General features: G+C 42.3%; 1 protein-coding gene across 5 annotated transcripts in view; it reads right to left on the reverse strand.

Annotated features, from left to right (window-relative positions):
* TSPAN5 (tetraspanin 5) overlaps positions 1 to 19,772 on the reverse strand; it is a 180,716-nt gene that overhangs the window by 94,750 nt on the left and 66,194 nt on the right. Inside the window, exon 1 of one of the 5 annotated variants that reach the window (XM_063664567.1) lies at positions 14,773 to 14,906. The exons of the other annotated variants lie outside the window; for them this stretch is intronic. Within the exon in view, the coding sequence (XP_063520637.1) occupies positions 14,773 to 14,775 (3 nt within the window). The 5' untranslated portion in view covers positions 14,776 to 14,906. Of the gene's footprint in view, positions 1 to 14,772; positions 14,907 to 19,772 lie in introns of those variants that run through there. 5 annotated transcript variants of the gene reach the window in all.

Genomic DNA, 19,772 nt, shown 5'->3' on the forward strand with positions numbered 1-19,772 from the left:
GATTGACAATGTTTTCCCATATACAAATTTCCTAAATTCACTTATTCCTCTTGAAACTGAATTGTTGAAAAGAATAATGATTAAAGATATTCTTGTGGATGTGACACCACCCACATACATCTCATCCCATTGCTCTGTATTAAATTTGGACTGCTTAAAGTAGGAGTTATATATACTTGTTATGGGGACCAAAAAGCTGCCTGGAATTTTGTAGCCTTTATCACAAGCAGCTGAGGGGCTGTCTGAGCGTCACATAAGCAACCACCCCTGTTGAGTAGATCACAGCTGCCAATGGTCAGTCCAGGTGCCTGTGTTCCCTCCTTTTTCAGTGACCTAGAGCACATGCTTCACCTGCATGCCCCATTCAGACAAGAACAGATGCTGCTGCAACAAAGTGGTCCAACCACAACAAACAACACTTCTCTGTGAGCCATGTTATGCCAAAGCCTCTCCAGGCACAGATCATGAAGTAATTTAATACAAGCTTAGATAAAAAGCCAAGTGAACAATCTAGAAGCCAAAAGAAAACACAAGGGAAAGTTCCTTAGTTTTAGCGAGGAGAAGAAACAGGCAGAGTACATCTCCAGGGGAAATGAGAGGAAAGGGGAGGGGAGGCAACAGCTGTCTGCCAGGTCTATTTCAGGGAACCGGTGAAAACGTTATTTCCCTTACTCTGGCAACTGAGATTATGAGTCCTTATAATCCGTGCTTATAATTCTCAACTCTTTCTAGGGTCAGGAGGAGCAAGTGACATTGAACAGAACCCAAGCAGAACAAGAGTTATGTGTGCTGATTGTGCTAAACACAAAGTGGAGCCCTAGCGTTTTTCTGAAAGTGGCTGGAAAGCAATCTCTAGCTTGGCTTGTAAAAACCTTATGGCAGGTGGGGGTTGGGAGATGAAGGATGCATCTCTCCCCTAAACAAGTCTCATAGGAAAAAATATCCATTAATGAAAAGACCTTTGCATTAGAAAAAGATGGCAGTGGGGATGTATGCTGACAACCTCAAGAATAATACCAAAGGCTAGAGCCAAAACATGTGATTCCAGTGTCAGGCCAGAGCCCAGCTGGAGCAGCCATGGGAAAAAAAGATACCATACAGAGGAGAAGCAGGGGGCCAGGGCTGAGTGAAGTGGGTGACAAATTGGTGCTAAGGCACCACAAGCGGCAGGCTTGTTTTCTCCCGCCTGATGTTGTAAGAGGCTTTTACACTGGAAGCCTGGATGCTGTGGAGGAGGGCGGGTGGCATATATGCAGCTGAGCTTTACTCTGCGACAGCAGGATGCTGTCACCACCAGCATAGCAGGGAAAACATGACACAAAACCCATCTGGGACAGGTGGGTGCACAGCCCTTGGCAGGGGCACAGCACGCAGGACAGGAGATTCAAACCCCAACACAGCACATTCCCTGGGGCCAACGAACAAGCCTTGGCCTCAAGAGGAGAAATACAAATACTGGAGCTGATTGTAGCAGAAACAGCTGTGCTGCAGCCTACACGGCCAAGTGCAGGAGACGCTGGCGTGATGTCTTCAAGAGGGTGCAGGCTCCCGAGTAGTGCAGCGACAAAGCTGCCCCCCAGGGTTTTACTGGCCAATTCTTGCAAAGGGGCACTCAATAAATAATTTGAAATTTGCATAAGTCTCTCCATCCTGCCTACTCCCAGCACAAAATCCATCAACAGACTGAATCTTCTCGTAACCTGTTAGGCCTATGAGGACACAGAAGTGCAAAATACATTCCCTGCCCTCAGAGGGTTTATTGCCATCTAGGCCCGATGGTTTCTTCCAAATTGTGGGTAGCCTCCTACAGTGGATAGTCAAAATCAATTAAGTGGGTCAAAATAAACACTGTTTTTAACACAAACAAAAAAAGAAGAAAATGTTCCTGTGGAACTCTTAATTAAAATGTATGTGCCCATCACAACATTAAAATATATTCCTTACTATGGGACAAATTAAAAATAATTTCAAAAATAACTGATTACTGAAGAAACCAGGCACATCTAACCATTTACAAAGAACTTTTACACAGTTGGTTTTACGGAATCCAGAAATCCCAGGAGCCAGCTATCATTATTATGCCTTTTTTTTTTTCAGTGGTTCAGAGATGTGGCTGCCTTGTTCAAAGCAACACAGCACGGCTGGGATGTAACCGCAGATGGGTCTGCCTCCAGTATATCCTCAAGTACCACAGGAGGTCAGAGATGATGGTGAGCAATGAGGGCTAGACACAAAAGGAGAGAGACGAAACCTGAAAGGGGCCTGGAAAAGCAGGGAGGACTTTGGCCAGGGCAGTGGGTCAGAGAAGTAGAAACGAGTTGAGTTAGTTGTTGGCGGCGGTGGCGGGGAGTCGGGGGGGCCTGGTCAGGCGAGTGTTCAGTCCAATAAAGCAGTGGGTACTGGAAATTCAGAGCAGACTAAAGGGATTAGACAGACTCATCTGGTCTCCATCAGTCCGGAGACTTCTCTAGCCTCTTTGAGTTTCACTTTCTTCATCTGTAAAATGGGGATGACAACAGGATCTACTCGAAAGGACTAAATGAAATAATACATGCAAACTGCTTGGGCTCAATATACGATAGCTTTAAAAAAAGGAGTCACATCACCTACACAGACTCTTGCACCAGTAGAGAAAATGAACACTTGTCACTGTATTTGGCCCTCACAACAATCCTATGAGATAGGCAAGATGGGTTTTTAGAGCTCAGGAAACTCCAGCAGACAGACAGAATGACATGCTGGGGCTTCTGACCCGGTCCTCTTATTCCACAGGGAAACAAGTAGAAAATAAGTCTGGAGGCCAGGCACGGTGGTTCCCGCCTGTAATCCCAGCACTTTGGGAGGCCAAGGCGGGCAGATCAAGAGGTCAGGAGATCGAGACCATCCTGGCTAGCAAGGTGAAATCCCCGTCTCTACTAAAAGTACAAAAAATTAGCTGGGCGTGGTGGCACGTGCCTGTAGTCCCAGCTACTTGGGAGACTGAGGCAGGAGAATTGCTTGAACCCGGAAGGCAGAGGTTGCAGTGACCTGAGATCGCGCCACTGCACTCCAGCCTGGGCGACAGTCCCCCACCCCCAGCCCACCCCCAACCCACCACAAAAAAAAGAAAAGAAGTCTGGATCACTCAGGGAGGCAGACAGAGGACCTCAGAGGCTAGGCAAAGAAATTTAGACTCCCACCAATAACAGTTAGGGCTTAAAAGGATTTTGAGGAAAGGAGATGGTGAGTGAGGGAGAGAAGATATAAAGGTTTTGAAATAAAGATAGCATACTGCTCTTAGAGTTAAACTTTAAAAAGCCAAGACATGCAAAATCATCCTAGAGAAACAGCTCCAAGCCCTAAAGAATTGAAAGTATTATATCTAAGGGTAAGAATGTCAATCAGAAGGGCTTGGTCAGATTTGAAGGTGGAGGAAAGCAGACAGTCAAAGAGAACAGCAATGGCCTTGCCACTCCCAGCAATATGTAGTGAGAAAGGGCCTGAAGCAACCTCCTGAGCCTTGGAGGGTCAGGACCCACTGGCAAAGTCAGCCTCACTGTGGAGAAGGATGCAGGCAGCTGAAGCCAACTCACTTGGGATATTCACACTGGCAAGCCTCCTGACTGTGAAATGGATGCCTCGGACTTAACCTGATGCCATCTGACACTTCACTTCTCTTTGTTTTTATTCCATACCAGCCAAGTAAGCATCTGATTATGATTTGGCTTCCCACGAAGGCCTGACTACAGGAAGAAAATGTGTACTAGATGTTCCCACACCAGAATCCCAGGCCACGAAATGGAAATAGAAACAGTTCTATTCTCATTTTAAGGCAGTAAGCAGACAATCTGGTTTTATATATCCACTTCCTGAACTGGGATAACACGATGGAGAGATTAGCTCTGGCTATGCTCAGAAAATCAGTTTCTGAGCCTTGGTCCTCAGGGGACCAAGGATGTCCACTGGAACACACTGCCCTGCAGAACTCCTTGGGAAAACCCACTCTGACCATCTGCATGGACGTCCTACTAGAAGTGATGTGGGAGGCAGCCTGATCTGGCTGTGGCAGAGTGCAGGATGGCTGGGGGTGCTCGTGTCAGCAAGCTAGCTCACAGGCTACAGACATAAGGTGACCAACAGTGTAAACTACAGTAGAGGCAGTAGGAATGGAGAAAAACAGAGGAAAATACAAGAAACACTAAGGAAGTAAAAGAAATGCAAAGATGACTCGAGTTTCTATCTCTGGGACTCAGAGTGGGGCCCCCACCTCGGCAAGACAGAGAAGAAAATTTGCTGAACCTGGATGTGATTTGAGATATGTTCATTTGAGATGACACTATCAAAACTATACTCAGTCCAATGACTGGTTGGGACCATGATAGGACCATATTCATTAGATTGCTTGGTCACTCTATTGATTTCACAAACATTTACTGAGTGTCTACAATGTACCAGATATTACTCTGCCTGTCACTAGGGACCCCTGCCTTGAAGGAACTTACATAGTCCAGTGGTGTTGGCAGAGAGGTCAATTTACCATTATAGTAAATATAGTAGGTTCTACGATGGGGATGTGCACAGAGTCCAAAGGGAACATCTAAAATAATGAACACCGAGAGAGAGAACTTTTTCAGCCAAAGGAAATCAATTGTCTTTAAACAGAAGAATCAATGTTATCCTTTCATCTTCTTGAATTTTTGAATTCATGGAAATGTTGATTTTTAAATCAAACATCAAAATCCTATCTAATTTTACTTCCTTTCACCCCATAAGTGGTAAAAAAACAAATAGCAAGAGGACTGAAAAATACTCTTAGCTGAGAGATTGCAGCAACACATGTAGAAACTCCCAATAAAATAAAGGTACATGCCAGATCTGTGACAGCCCACAGAAAGGCAAACATCTAGTACATGGGCCAAAAACCAAACCATATGTAAGGCACTGCCTACGTAAAGACCACACATTCATTCAGTTTCATCATCTGGCACAAAGTTTCCAAATCGCAATTCATATTAACAATTACTTTCCATTGACTGAAAATTTAAAAGATCATAAATGACAAGAAAGGTAAAATTAGAGAAATTTGCCTTGTCTATAGGGCATATATAAATGCTGACTGCAAATTTCAGCCCTAGCAAGGTGGAGGGCAAAAAGAAAAATGCCACGTGAAAAGACACAAATGCAGTGTTTGAGCCAACTTAGAGCCAGGATAGGTTAGGCAGCGGGAGGAACAGAAACAGAGAGAGATGGACTCAAGAAAGTATCCACATGAAGCCATCTTTGCCTTTAAGAACCTAATGTGACCTAAGCCCTTGACCAGGTAAACGCTCTTCCATTTTGCTATCTCTCCTCTTTCATACTCCACCCCCATGTCCACATCCCACCTCCTACAGACCTGAGCCAAATTGGCTCTGAGCAATGCGTGCTGGGGCCTCACCTACCAGTACCCTGAGAAGGCCTGAGAACAGGGCCTCTCAGGGTGCCCGAGGTGGAGGTTGCAAAGAGCCGAGATCGTGCCATTGCACTCCAACATGGGCGACAGAGCAAGACTCCATCTCAAAAAAAAGAAATCCATGTAGTAAAAGTTACTGTAGCTCACTCAGAGGGCAATGGACCACCTGTCTATTTTCCTCATTCTAGCAAGTTCTAGCAGCCCTGATCATATGGCTTTCAAATCAAAGGCTTATTATAAAACAGCAAATTCAAAATGGAGATGGGCTGGCCACTAGCTATACTGACAAAAGCAAAACCAGACAGCCAAGGAGGGGACACACATCACATAAAAGGCGGTGTGAAGAACCGCGTGGACCCCGAAGTCCGTGGCCACTCATGGAGGGCAGGCTGCACGGGGGAGCGCAGAAGGGGCTGCTGGTGGGGAGGAGGGAGTCTGGGGAAAGGGGAAGTGCACAGGGTTACTGCGGGGGGTGGCTGGCAAACCCCAGGCAGCCTGGAGCACTGCAACCCACAAGAAGTTCTCCCACAAACCGTTCTGTTTTTTTTTTTTTTTTCAAATTTACAATGTTAGTATAATGACTAAAAACAGTAACTAAAAACACTACTAAACTGATAATAGCATTTTTATTATACCATTCTGGATGAGGTAAGTAAAAAATACACATACTGTGCAAGGTTAGGAAAATTTGACATCAGAAAGGGGGCACTTGTGTGTGTAAAGGTGAGGAGCTACTCATACAGTGGAAGGTAAGCCTTGAGGCTGACAAACCTGGATGCAAATCACGGCTGCTCCTCTCAGCTGTGTGTCTGTAAAATGGGCATGAAACTATCTACATCATATGATTTTGTAAAGGAAAGGACCCAGGGCAGTGACCATTTCCTTTGGTGAATTAGTTTGTTCACACACTCAAGAAACAAGTAACAATATGTACTACCAGACATTGTGGATATAACAGTGAACCTCCAAAATTTCTGCTGTCAATGATGTTACAGTCCGGTGGTGGAGACAGACAAGAAAAGGCAATTACAATATAATGAGAGGGACATTTTATTTATTTATTTATTTAGAGACACAGTCTCAACTCTGTCACCCAGGCTGGAGTACAGTGGTGCGATCCTGGCTCACTGCAACCTCTGCCTCCCGGGTTCAAGTGATTCTCATGCCTCAGCCTCCCAAGTAGCTGAGATTACAGGCGCATACCACCACACCTGGCTAATTTTTGTATTTTTAGTAGAGATGCGGTTTCACCATTAACAATTTTTTCCAGGCTAGTGTCGAACTCCTGATCTCAAGTGATCTGCTGGTCTTGGCCTCCAAAAGTGCTGGGATTACAGCCATGAGCCACCATACTGGGGCAGAGGGACATTAAGACCATAAGCATAGGCACAATGCACTCTAGGGTCCCTGACCAACCTACAAACAGGGAGAACAAAGCGTGGACAGTGACACATTTGTGAAGATTAAAGAGCTTTAATTAACTCCCACTTACTTCAGCGAATATTTAATGCGGCTGTGTGCCAGCACTCTTCTAGGGAACAGGGTCACAGCAGAGAACAGACTGAGACCGCTACCTTCATGAAGCTTACATTTGGGAAAGGAGGTAAGGTAAGATAATAAACACTATAAAGCCTACTACGTCTCAGACATTCTGTTTTCAGAGGGCAAGGAAGACTTCAGAAAGAGTTCATTCAAAGTGATTAAAAGAAAAACATTCATGCTTAATGTGGGAACCCCTCAGCTATCTGAAAAGTTAGCTGTCCAAAATAACACAATCCTAGGACTAGCTGAGGTTTTAGTGTGCTCCCCTTTTAACTTCTTGACTTCCTTTTCTCTTTTAGCCATTAAAGTAAATATGGAGATGAAAAGATGTTGTAAATACATTTCCCTCACGTAGCACCTCTTCCTCATTCACCTGGAACATGTTTACCTAGTGTGACAATAAACAGTCCAGATTGTCTAACTCATGAGAAAGGGCCATGTCACAATCACAGTGATTTGTTTAAAGAATCTTGCCCACTGCATAATTAGCCTATAGGTCACCATCTGTCTCTAAGTCCTCATAAAACTAACCATATGTTGTTTTCATCAAGGGCTGAACTAAAGTAACATACACCCTTCTCCAAGGAAAATGCTACACGTTTCTTATGGAGAAAGAGGATATTGAGAGAATGCTTGGCTTCCCAGTTATTAATGCTTGGCTTCTCAGTTATTACCATATTTCCTTTATATTTAGAAAATTTTTATTTTGCTCTGTTCATGCTTTGACCACGGCTATCAACCCAAGCAACACTAACAATTGCTAGAAGTTTCTGAAGCGGGCTCTTCTAGGAAACATTGGGTAAATAGGCTTAGGGCCCCCAAATTTATTTTTCCTCTGTGGTTTGACCTGGTGATATGAAGAGAAAAACATACAAGCAAATATATCTTACAAACAATTCTATCTACTGTCCATTGCATTTAAAAATGCAAACTCATGAAATATCAACTTTTTAAATTTTGTATTTTGTACAGATAGAGTCTATGTTGCCCAGGCTGGTCTCGAACTCCTGGGCTCAAGTGATCCTCCCATCTTGGCCTCCCAAAGTGTTAGGATTACAGGCTTGAGCCACCATGGCCCAGCTGAAATACCAACTTTTAAATCATAGTAACACTATTCTAAAGTAGATAACAACTACAAGAGAATCTAAATCATCACTTGAAACTGTTTGAAAACTGTCATCGAATACTATTTTGATTTATGAGAGCAAGAATTCTCAAACTGTTAAGTACTGATCTTCTCACATCACCCACCAAGGACTAAACAATCTTAATAAGAAGCAGAAGTATAAAATGTTCTGAATTTTAGTTTGGTTCAGTTCATTTTTTAAACAAAATATGGATAAAAATTATCCCAAAAAATGTGTATACAGCTTAAAATTATATGGCAGGGAACACTGAAGCATTTAGGTAACTCAAGAATGTTAGAATCTCATGGTACAAATGGATCATTAACACTGCTCTTATGATGCAGAGAAACCAGTTCATCAACTGCCTTCCCTGAGGGCATTACAAAATTAATCTGATCCTTGGTCTACAGATTCACACATCAACTGTATTTACAAAACTGGCCACAATGTCATCATTTTAAAAAGGCCAAGAGTTTCCTACAAGGCTAATGATCCCATCTGGCCTGGGAAAGTATTTGTTGAACTGAATTGAATGGTGCAGAGAAGGGAATTTTAACTTTCCATATATCCTGACTCATTAATCCTCAAGTTAACCCGTGTTACCAAAAATAGCCAACCTCTCAAATCTTTAAAGGTTTATGCGCACATCATATTTCACCTACTTACTGACCTTGAATTGCATTTCTTCATTTTTTCTAAACTTACCAACAGTTGATGGGCAGGGTTCCTCGTCATAGAGTTTCACTAAAGGTTTATTTTACCCCCTGCACTGAGAGCACTTACCTTTCTCACATGTGTATAATTTAAGCCTAATTCTTACAGGATTTTTAACAGTTATCCCTCAGAGATCTTGAGCATTCTCCTAGAGACCTCTTTACCTTATGGCACTAGGTCTTATAATGAATGTTTCCAGTCTAACAGGGCCTTGATCTTCTTTAGCATAAGCTGCAGTGCTTCATCCAAGGGCCCTATCAAGGTTTCTCCCCTTCCCTCCATGGCAATATCCTAGGGTGTCACAAAGAAAAGTAACAGCAGCGTGATCTAAGGACAGAGAGACAGACCTGGCTTCCCATCCCGGCTCATACACTACTTGCAATCCTGGTTTCAACTTTTCTAAATGGGAATGCCATCTCCTCACCCTTATTCAGGGTAGCTATGACTATTACATAAAAGCACGAAGGGTGCCTAGTGACGGACCTGATCCCCAACAGACACATGGTAAATGGCAACATTACTGAAGAAGTTAGAGACTGCTCTGCCTGGTGAAGTCTGCTTTTTGTAATCCATTTAAATGGTCTTTGTCCACCGTCCAATGCATTTAAGTCCTCCTAAACAAGAAAAGGGCACTACGAAGATTAAGAGCTAGCCAGGTGAAGAGGGTGGCAGCTGGAATGTTCTGGGCCACAGGAAAAGCACAGACTCCGGAGTGTAGGAGCTGAGAGGTGCAGACAAGGGCCGGAGCCAGAGCCAGAGCCAGGGCCAGCGCGCAGAGTGGAGAAGGAAACAGAGTCTTGTGAATCCCCTCTGCAAGGAACACCTCATGACACAGGGAAAGCTTACAATGTAGTGGCAAATTTTTAAAAATAAAGTACAAACTCAACACGAACAAAGTGGATCCATATATACAAATATCTGGAAAACAAAAAATATAGAAAATTATTTAAAATATGTAAGTCATCAGAGATAATCACTACTCACACACACATTCTCTCTCAGATTTATACATAGGCTTTCTGAATTTTCACAAAAGTATTTGAGCACATAGTATATCTCTAACAGGCTGGCGGGTTTTTTTTTTTTTTTTTTTAAAGCCCATACTGTCAGTCTCTTTTCAATGAGACAATATAACTCCTAATCTTTCAGATCTAAGCTCTTCAATACACATACTACCTGAGAAGTTTGAAAGCCCCCAGTGAACCTTGTTCCTCAGCTCTTCCTGCTGATTCTCTTCTCTTTCTGCTAACAAGATGTCTGTGATTATTTACTGGGTAATTTCACCAGCCAGAGCCACTGGGGCTAATCCAAGGGTTTCTTTTCCTCAGAAACAAAAACAACAGCAGCAAAATCTCCTTAATTTATAATATTCAACACCTCCCACAACAGTCACATAATATTCTAGAAACTTTTCCTCTTTCATCTACAATATCCTGAATATCGTATTCAATGCCATTCCCATCCATCTGCCCCCCCACCCCCCCCCAAAAAAAAGTGGCTGGGCGTGGTGGCTTACACCTGTAATCCCAGCACTTTGGGAGGCTGAGACAGGCAGATCGCAAGGTCAGGAGATTCAGACCATCTGGCCAACATGGTGAAACCCCGTCTCTACTAAAAATACAAAAAATAGCTGAGTGTGGTGGCGCATGCCTGTAATCCCAGCTACTTGGGAGGCTGAGGCAGGAGAATTGCTTGAACCTGGGAGGCGGAGATTGCAGTAAGCTGAGATGGCGTCACTGCACTCCAGCCTGGTGGACAGAGCGAGACTCCATCTAAAAAAATAATAATAATAAAGGTTATTTTATGTCCTTTCTCAGCCTCTGATGACTTAGGTTATTCTGTTGCTTTCTGGATATTCACATTATTTACAAGAAAATTAAAAAAAACATCAAACAGTATTAATTTCTTCTCTCCCCCTCAATTCATGTACACAATCCACTTTGCCAACATATTAAACTTCAAATGTTTCAATTAACTCAAAATCAACCTGCAATGTTACAAAACTTAAACTTACATTGCTAAGTCTACAATCACCACAAATATTGCCTTTTTCAAAAAGGGAAAATTTTTAAAAACATAGTTGTATATCAACCAAATTAGATTGTCTGAATATGTTGATTTTTATCTAGACATTTTGATTTAAAAAATGTCATGGGGCCATGAGCAGTGGCTCACACCTGTAATCCCAGACAACATACTTTGGGAGGTCGAGATGCGAGGATTGCTTGAGATCAGAAGTTCGAGACCAGCTTGGGCAAAAAACTAAAAAGTTAGCCAGGCGTGGTGGCATGTGCCTATAGTCCCAGCTACTTGGAAAACTGAGGATGGAGGATCACTTGGGCCCAGGAAGTCAAGGCTGCAGTGAGCTGTGATCACGCCTAGGCAACAAAGCAAGACCCTGTCTCAAAAAAAAAGCCAGGACTAAGAATGATTTTTCTTTCAGCATACACCTATTTATTACTTTATTTTGTTTGTTTTGAGACAGTGTCTTGCTCTGTTGCCCAGGCTGGAGTGCAGTGGTGCGATCTCAGCTCACTGCAACCTCCACCTCCTGGGTTCAAGTGATTCTCCTGCCTCAGCCTCCTGAGCAGCTGGGACTACAGGTACCCACGACCACATCTGGCTAATTTTTTGTATTTTTAGTAGAAATGGGGTTTTGCCATGTTGACCAGGCTGGTCTTGAACTCCTGACCTCAGGTGATCTGCCCACCTTGGCCTCCCAAAGTGCTGGGATTGCAGGTGTGAGCCACTGCACCTGGCCATATTTACTGCATTTTATTAAGTCTCCCCTCCTGGTATTCATGGAAATAGAAAATAACTGTTTTATATTCTGCTGAAAAATGAAACCCCAATCTAAAACTCAATTTGAGAAAAAATTATTCATACTTCTCTCTCATATTTCTGTTAACAGAGAAGCCAGAAGCAGTGCCATCCCTACTTTCGACCCTAAGGCTCACACATTATATTAAAGTTTTGTGAAGTACTTGGCACTTCTCATGCAGAAGTTACTGACATACTGATTTAAAATGTTTACCACCCTTAAAATTTGCCAAGAAATTTGCCAACCAGAATCTTTATTGTTTTGCCCCCTGAAACTCCAAGTCCCCTCATCATTTGCCTTCTCCCAGCCCAGAGACATCCACATACCTTTCCCTCACAGCATCGCTCCACAATTGACCTCCAGTGAAGGACCTACCATTACACAAGTGATGTCATTTGCCAACAACTTTACCTGTGGTACCTATCAGGGTCCATTTATTTTGGACCTGTACTGTATCAATTTTTGCTGTTTATCACATTTGACAAAAGTGTCAGCAGGTAGAAAGCAGCAATGACGAAGCCCTGAGGAAAACTGGAACACCCCAGAGAAAGAAAAGAGAAGCAATGTCACATGGCCTTTAGGAGCACTGGCTCCAGAGCCTGACTCTTTCAGCCCAAATCCAGTTCTACTATTCACTGGCTGTGTCAATTAGCTGTGTGAGTGACTTCACCTCTCTAGAAATGGAGATACCCATAATACTAATTCTTAGGGTGTTTGTGATAATGAAAACAGATCAAGGAGGTAAACTGGGTAAAGTCCTCAGCACAGTGCCCGGCACATGGTAAACACAATAAGTATTAGCTGCTTTTAGAGATCTGTCTACCAATTCAGGAATTAAGAATTCCCTCAGAGATTCAGCATTATTAATTATACCTTAAATCTGTGTGAGTTGGCAGCATCACATTAGATCACAAGATTCAACACACATCCTATTTTTTGGCACTTATTAATTCTGGAGAGTTAATCAGAAAGTGAAAGTTATTTTAGGAAAGGAATGCAAGCAGCTATGCAGAATTAATCAATTATGCAAAGCTGTGTGGTCAGAACACAGCCCAAGTCTCACAGAACCTCCCCTTGAGACATGAACTTGCAACATGAACTGGAAACCCCATCACCTTTATCCCTGCAGAGCCAACACATCTGTGAAGGAATTCATTCACGGTACCCTTAAATACTTACACTTAAAGTGAAAGTAATCGTGGAATGATATTCAGTTTGTCTATTCACAGATGAATTCCTCTTAGCTCTTCCCCAAATAATAACTTCCCTAGACTTTTTTCCTTCTTTCAATAAGTATTTATTAGTACTTATTTTATTTTTTTGAGACAGAGTCTTGCTCTGTCGCCCAGGCTGGAGTGCAGTGGCACAATCTCGGCTCACTGCAACCTCTGTCTCCTGGGTTCAAGAGATTCTCCTGTCTCAGCCACCCCAGTAGCTGGGAGTACAGGCACACACCACCACGCCCAGCTAATTTTTGTATTTGTAGTAAAGATGGGGTTTTGCCATGTTGGCCAGGCTGGTCTCAAACTCCTGACCTTGAGTGATTTGCCCACCTCGGCCTCCCAAAGTGCTGGGATTACAGGCATGAGCCACCTGTGCCTAGCCTGTTAGTACTTATTATATGCCAGACTCTGTGCAAATTGTCTTTGGCACTCTTCTCTTAAGTAGACAGTGCCACTTTTCCTCCAGATCCAAAGCAGACTCTCCCACCTCCCCAGTCTTCTCAGCCACCTTGGGAATTCTTTCCTCTAAGCTACATATGAGACTTCCCTAAAGCACACCTCCCACTACACACGCCAGCTGAAAGCTTCTAGAGGGTAACAATGATCTATTTTTTACCTTTGTATGCCCCAAAACATTGACCGCACTAGCCTGTGTGCATTAAAACATAGATAAATATCCCCGATGTAGTTACTAATACCAAGGAAATAGGAAGACGTGCTGGATGGGGGGCTCTGGTGGGTGGCTGTCCTCCCCACAAAGCTGTTAGAGCAGAACAGGTGCTGCCCGTACGCCTCCAGAAAGGGCATAGTCAACTGCAACACAGCATCCACAACCATCCTCCATCCCCAAGAGCCCAGGCTGGCCATCACGTTCTCAGCTTCACTTCAGCATCCTCCAGCATCCTCAAACACGCTCTTCTTCCTTTATCAGGAATGCCATCAATCTCCATCACAAGAAGAGAAACAATACTCACCCTCCACAAACCTATGCCCAAGTGCAGCATTTTACCTATAAACCAGAGCAAGGTACACTTCTGGAGCCCTGTACTGTTCTTTTAGGTGGACAGTGAATAAGCTGAGAGAGAGTTAATACCAACCTATGCAACTGTACAGGAAGGATTCATGGTTCTGTTTTTTAAAAAGAGAGAGAGAGCTGAGTAAATGAGTGTTTAACCAAAGGACAGGGCTCCGCTTTCTATTAAGTTTGACTATTTTTTAACTATTTCTTTGAAATAACATTGTTATTATTCTTCCCACTAAAATTGTAAGATAACAAGGCAGACAAGAAAATTGCATTACAAGAATGCACTTCAGCATTAAGGCTTTCACACACAGCTATCCTATCACTTCCCATTACCAATCCTGCTTTTCAAGAGTTTCTCTAATCCCAACTGTCTTATGCAGCATTAGGACAATTGGGCTTAGCTATGGAAGGCGAAAGCTCCTGACTTCTTTATTCAAGTCAGATCTTCATAAACAATGTGAAAGAGACAAAAGACAGCAAATAATTTGGTCCCAATTACTATATGAAAATTTATGTGAAATTTTTCACATTCATATTAGATGCTGAATAGATTTTAAAACCCTATATACCCAAAATAATGTTTAAATTATCCTCTAAAAGAATGAACATATCATATATATGACTATAATAGTAACTGTTTTGTGATATTTTAACAGTACACAACAGCTTTCTCTTCTTATTAGTGATTCTCTCCAGGTTTTCATCTAGGAGAAAACCTTCCATACTCATTAGTGGAGAGAAAATTGATATGTTAGTTGAAACCAAAATTTCCATTATCTTCTTTAAGCAAAATAAGTTCTTGCTCATCAAAATTATAAACATGAACACATTTATATGTAGGTTTCACAAACAAAGTCTCTGAGAAACTATTTTAGGATGTGGCCACCCACCATATCAGGTCAGTGCAGATGGGGGCAGATGATGTGGACTGCACAGTTGAGTCCATCTGACTCCAACGAAACAGTTCATGGAAACTTCATCTGACTCTGACTGCTCTATCCCAGTGAGGCAAGTTGTCCAGCTGACCTTTTTTACTCTTATACACACTGTGGAAAGATGAGGGTAAAATTACTCTTGGCTCAGACTTCCAGGGCAGGCAGGAAGCCCCATCTACACCAGCTTCAATCTTCCTTCACAGGGAGGTGGGTGATAGTGGAACAAGCCGACCTCGAAAATGTTTCCCAGAGAGAAGTCAGCGAGAGAAGAGCAGACACCAGAATACCAAGATGATGGCCTTGAAGTCCAAGATGAGGAACAGGGGAGAACAAATAATTAAAAGGAAACTAGGGAGGGTGTCTAATCCATTCATAAAGAGAGTTATTTATTTGATTTTAAAGCCAAACCACAGAATGTTTAATAATTTAGCATGAAAGTCTGTTTTTTTATTCAAAAATAAGAAACCTGCCACTAAGACTATTTATAATGTCAGCTAATTGGAGACCCGTACAGGAAGAAGACAGTTTCCTCTTGGCTGCCTGGGTAGGGGCTACAAAGGACAAGGCTGACAGAGTCTGATTCCTATAGTCTTTTCCATCCCTAATTTCTGTGGAAAACAAAAGATTCTGGCTAGATCTCCACTTTCTCCCCTCTACTGCCTCTTCTCAAACCACTCCTGTTTTGGTCAAAGTTAATAACTCCAATCTGAAAGCACAAGCCGACCATTAGAAACCCCAGAGTCAATATAAAGGGAAAAAAAAATTAACTGCAACAATCTGTTGGCACTGAGAGGCCCACCATGCTCTGATATAAAAACAAGTACTCATTTGGCGGAATCCCTCCTTATTTGGCTTTCATTTTCTAGGATTTATGCAGAATAAATGACCAAAAGATCTTTGAATAACAAATAATAAGAAATAAGTAAATTACAGAAGTGAAAAAGCCATTCCGAACACACAGCAAAGTACCAATTGAGGACTGGTGGCTTGGCTGGAAACCAAGCTTAAAGGGAAAAATCTGATCCACCTCAGAACTCCATCACTTCTATTAATAATATGTTTTACCAACCCAGTTGTATCACTACTAGATGCAAAAATGTGTAATGAGAGTCAAGAAAGGTAAAAAATCACCTTAAGGAAACTCTATGGCTCAGCACTTTCTAAACACCCCTGTATTCTAGGCAACTCTGCTCTTGTCTCCTTGTTCTTTTATCTCAATCTTGACGGCTAATCCCTCTGCAGAGTATTAATTACTCTGTCACAATTACGTTATTCCACAAACAAGAAAAGCATAATACAATGAAATCCAAAATGGATTAACTTTTTATTGATTGTATTAACAACCTAATATTCTGTGACTGCACCATTAGTACATATTTTGCTGCACATTAAAAAGAAAAGGGTAATTTCTTCCCTTTGTCTCTGATCAACTTAACTGATTTTTTTTAAAAAAACACCAGAAATATTTCAAAGTAATCTGTGCAGCCAGTAATTTGCTTATAGATGTAATTTTTGTCTAAGAGACCCTCTGCATGAAATCAAATTTCATTAGACTGACTAGAAGTTGAAGTCACTTAGGGGTATACGGTAAATGCACCTGATAGCAGTAACTTAAGCGTACTCTAAGAATGATTCTGTATGGCAGATGCCCCTGAATGTGTTCAGAGTTCTGAGCTAGGGATCTGGAAGTTGCCACCCTGGAGATCTGTTCCTTGTCTATGAGGAACATCTGAGCTCCCGGCCCATCTCTTGTGGGACATGGGCTGTAGGGAAATGGAGGCCCCGAGTTTTGGCATGAATGAAGGTTGCCAGGTGGAACTGTTAAACAGAGTACTAAGTGAAAAATGCAATATAAACTGCATACTTTTGCAAGTGATTGCGGTTCTCCTGTCCAGCCCACAGCCGCTGGGCCCTCTCCCCTGTATGTAAGCCCCCAACACAACTGCATGTTTCGTTTGCTGGCTCTGGGTCACTTCTTCAGCCTCCTGAACCTGGTGCCATCCCCACTGGAGCTGATGGCACAACAGGGACCCAGAGGACAGCAGCTCAGATGCTGACCAGGATGCTGAGCCCCTAACCACTCAAACTGAGGTTCTATCTAGGACTAAGTTCACACAAAACTTTAAGGAAAAGAAACGCCCATGACATATGCACTAATAAAGAAAATGACATAGAAAATCATGCAAAGAGATTTGCTTTCCGTTTTGACAGTCAAAACAGGCATTCGCCACACGTTGACTTGCCACAGATGTGAACACAAATCTCATCTCCAAAAAGCTCACTGTGATCTAAACACTAGACTTCAAGTCACAAATCTTGTGGCAAATAAGTCTGCAGAACAATTTTTTGAGTTCAAGCTGCTTGAAAAATGAAGTCCAAGGTATCCTTCTAATAGCTTATTTTCCACATCACTGAAGTTCGGAGATGGATTCATACACTAAGTTCTTCCTCAATGCCTCCCCAGCACTGACCCCACCATATTGTAAACATGTGCCCCCCTCATTAAACTGCAAGCTCCCTGGAGGCAAGGATTATGTTGACTTTGTTCTATTAAGGCACTAATCACTGGAAAGAAGAAAAGTGAGCTTGGTATCCACAAAAGATGTCAAATAGCTGTTACGAGTTGTGAATTCCCTTTGTCAGACAAAAAGCAAAACATATTCCTTGGTACCATATAAAAGCACTGGAGGGAGGGAAGGCCGATATATACTTACCATTAGAAAATAGAATGTTGTATTTATCCATACATCACTCACCTCCTACCCCTAACCCCTCAACCCAACGTCAACTTGTCAACTGAAATAGCTTAAGGCAAAGTGGGTTGGAAGTCAAAATTGTGTATGTGATTCCTCTATTTTCGACTTCATTTTATCAGTTTAGTCCGATATTTTTACTTTTATTCTTAAGACTCCAGAATAATTTTCCTTCATTTTGTCTCCCTTTTTTAGGCCCACTTATTTATTGATATAAAGCCTTTCATTTTTTTAACTTTTAAAGTGCAGGTTTGTGACATAGGTAAACTTGTGTCATGGAGGTCTGTTGTACAGATTGTTTAATCACTCAGGTATTCAGCCTAGTACCCATTCGTTGTTTCTTAATCCTCTCCCTCCTCCCACCCTCCACCCTCCACCAGGCCCCAGGGTGTGGTTGTTCCCCTCTATGTGTCCATGTGTTCTCAGCCTTTCTTATATCAGTAATCTCTAACAGGCAAAACAGAAATTCCATTTTGATGATTAAAAGGAGGAAGAAAATTAACTTCATGGTCCTGATCCACGTTCAACTTGATAAGACAGGAGAGAGCACTGTGTGAAGGCAAGAGCTGGTCAGTTCAGACAACAGAAAGACCGGGACTAACTTCTGCTCATCACTTCACTACACGGCCTTGGCCATGCTGCTGATCTTCACAGCATCAGGTTCCTCATGGGTGATTTGGGAATAGCAACTGGACCAAGCCTCACAGGGTGAGAAAGAAGAATAAGTGAGAGAATGCATGTAAAGTGCCCAGGAAGAGACGTGGCTCCTGCACCTGTGATTGCTATTATTCATTGCTTCCCCACTCCCTCTTCCCATCTGACACCCACTACACAGTCAATGTAGGGTTTTGTGATTTTTCACACAAATACAGAGAATCTGGAACTTTGCCATGCTTGTCCCTGGCTCCCCCTCCCTCTCCCACTCCCACCTTCCAGTCTCAAATAACCCCCCATTCCAAAGGCCAGGGGACCCTATTATATACCCTAATGCACCAGAGCTTGTTTTGAGGAAAATAAGAGGTGAGATTTTTACGGAGACCTTCTGAACTATTTTTTCAAAGAGATACGATCTTGCTCCTGGAGTCTAGCTGGAGTCTAGCTCCTGGGCTCAAAGGATCCTCCTGCCTCTGCCTCCTGAGTAGCTGGGACTACAGGTGTGTGCCACCACACCTGGCCTGAAATACTCTTACTACAATGAGGACACTTGAACTAATGCCATCTTATGGGAAAGTTATTCAATCATTCCCATTATATGCAAGCAGTGAAAATACTCATTTCTTTTTATTTTAAAATGTCCAATTACTGAATAAGCATATATGCCTAAGTATTACTGAGGTCAGAGATTGAGTACAATACTCAACTCTGTTTCCCAAGCACCTTCACAGTCCATAGTTGAATGAGCAAACAAATACACTGTCAGTGCTTGAGTCAGCAGGTAAGAAAACATATTTACAAATGAGGAATGAATACACAAAAGTATTTGCAAAGATATTACACACCATTTTCTACTTCTATATGTAGACTTTCCAGTTCAAAGTCATGCCCAAAATCCTGTACCGTATTTGAAAAATCATTTCCTTGCTAAAAGTCTCTTTTATAAAGACTCTGTGATTGCCTCAGGCTAACTTGTCCTTATCCCAAGTTTTTAAGAGGAAAAAGCCTAAAAGACATTTTATCTCTTCATGCAATAGGTCTATCGCCACTGCAAAGCATGGTAAAAGGAACTTCAGAAAAGATGGACTGACCAAGAGAATTGAATGTGTCTTGAATGAGAAGGCACAATTTATCCTCAGAGTGCTCAAAGTTCCACATTCAATCTAATTCCTTCTATCCCAACAAATACCACTAAGAAGGGATTTAACATTTGAGGATACACTGTGTCCTCCTTCCACTGCTTCCCAAGTAAGCTGGCTGGTGGCTGGCTTAAAGAGAATAGCATTCTTCTCACAATTTCTTCACCCAACTTTACCTCTGACAGAACTCAAAGCAAGTGACTTATCTGTGTCAGGACTAATGTTGAAAGAGCACTAGATCTGCAGTCAAAAAACCTAATTTTTTTAAAGTTTTTTCAAAATTCTTATACATTTAGGGGGTACAAGTGCATATTTTCTGGTATGCATATATTGCATAGCAACAAACTCTAGGCTTGTAGTGTACCCATCACCCAAATGGTGAACACTGTAACCAACAAGCAATACTTCA

The sequence above is a fragment of the Pongo pygmaeus genome, chromosome 3, assembly GCF_028885625.2.
Source record: "Pongo pygmaeus isolate AG05252 chromosome 3, NHGRI_mPonPyg2-v2.0_pri, whole genome shotgun sequence".
Taxonomy (NCBI): Eukaryota; Metazoa; Chordata; class Mammalia; order Primates; family Hominidae; genus Pongo; species Pongo pygmaeus.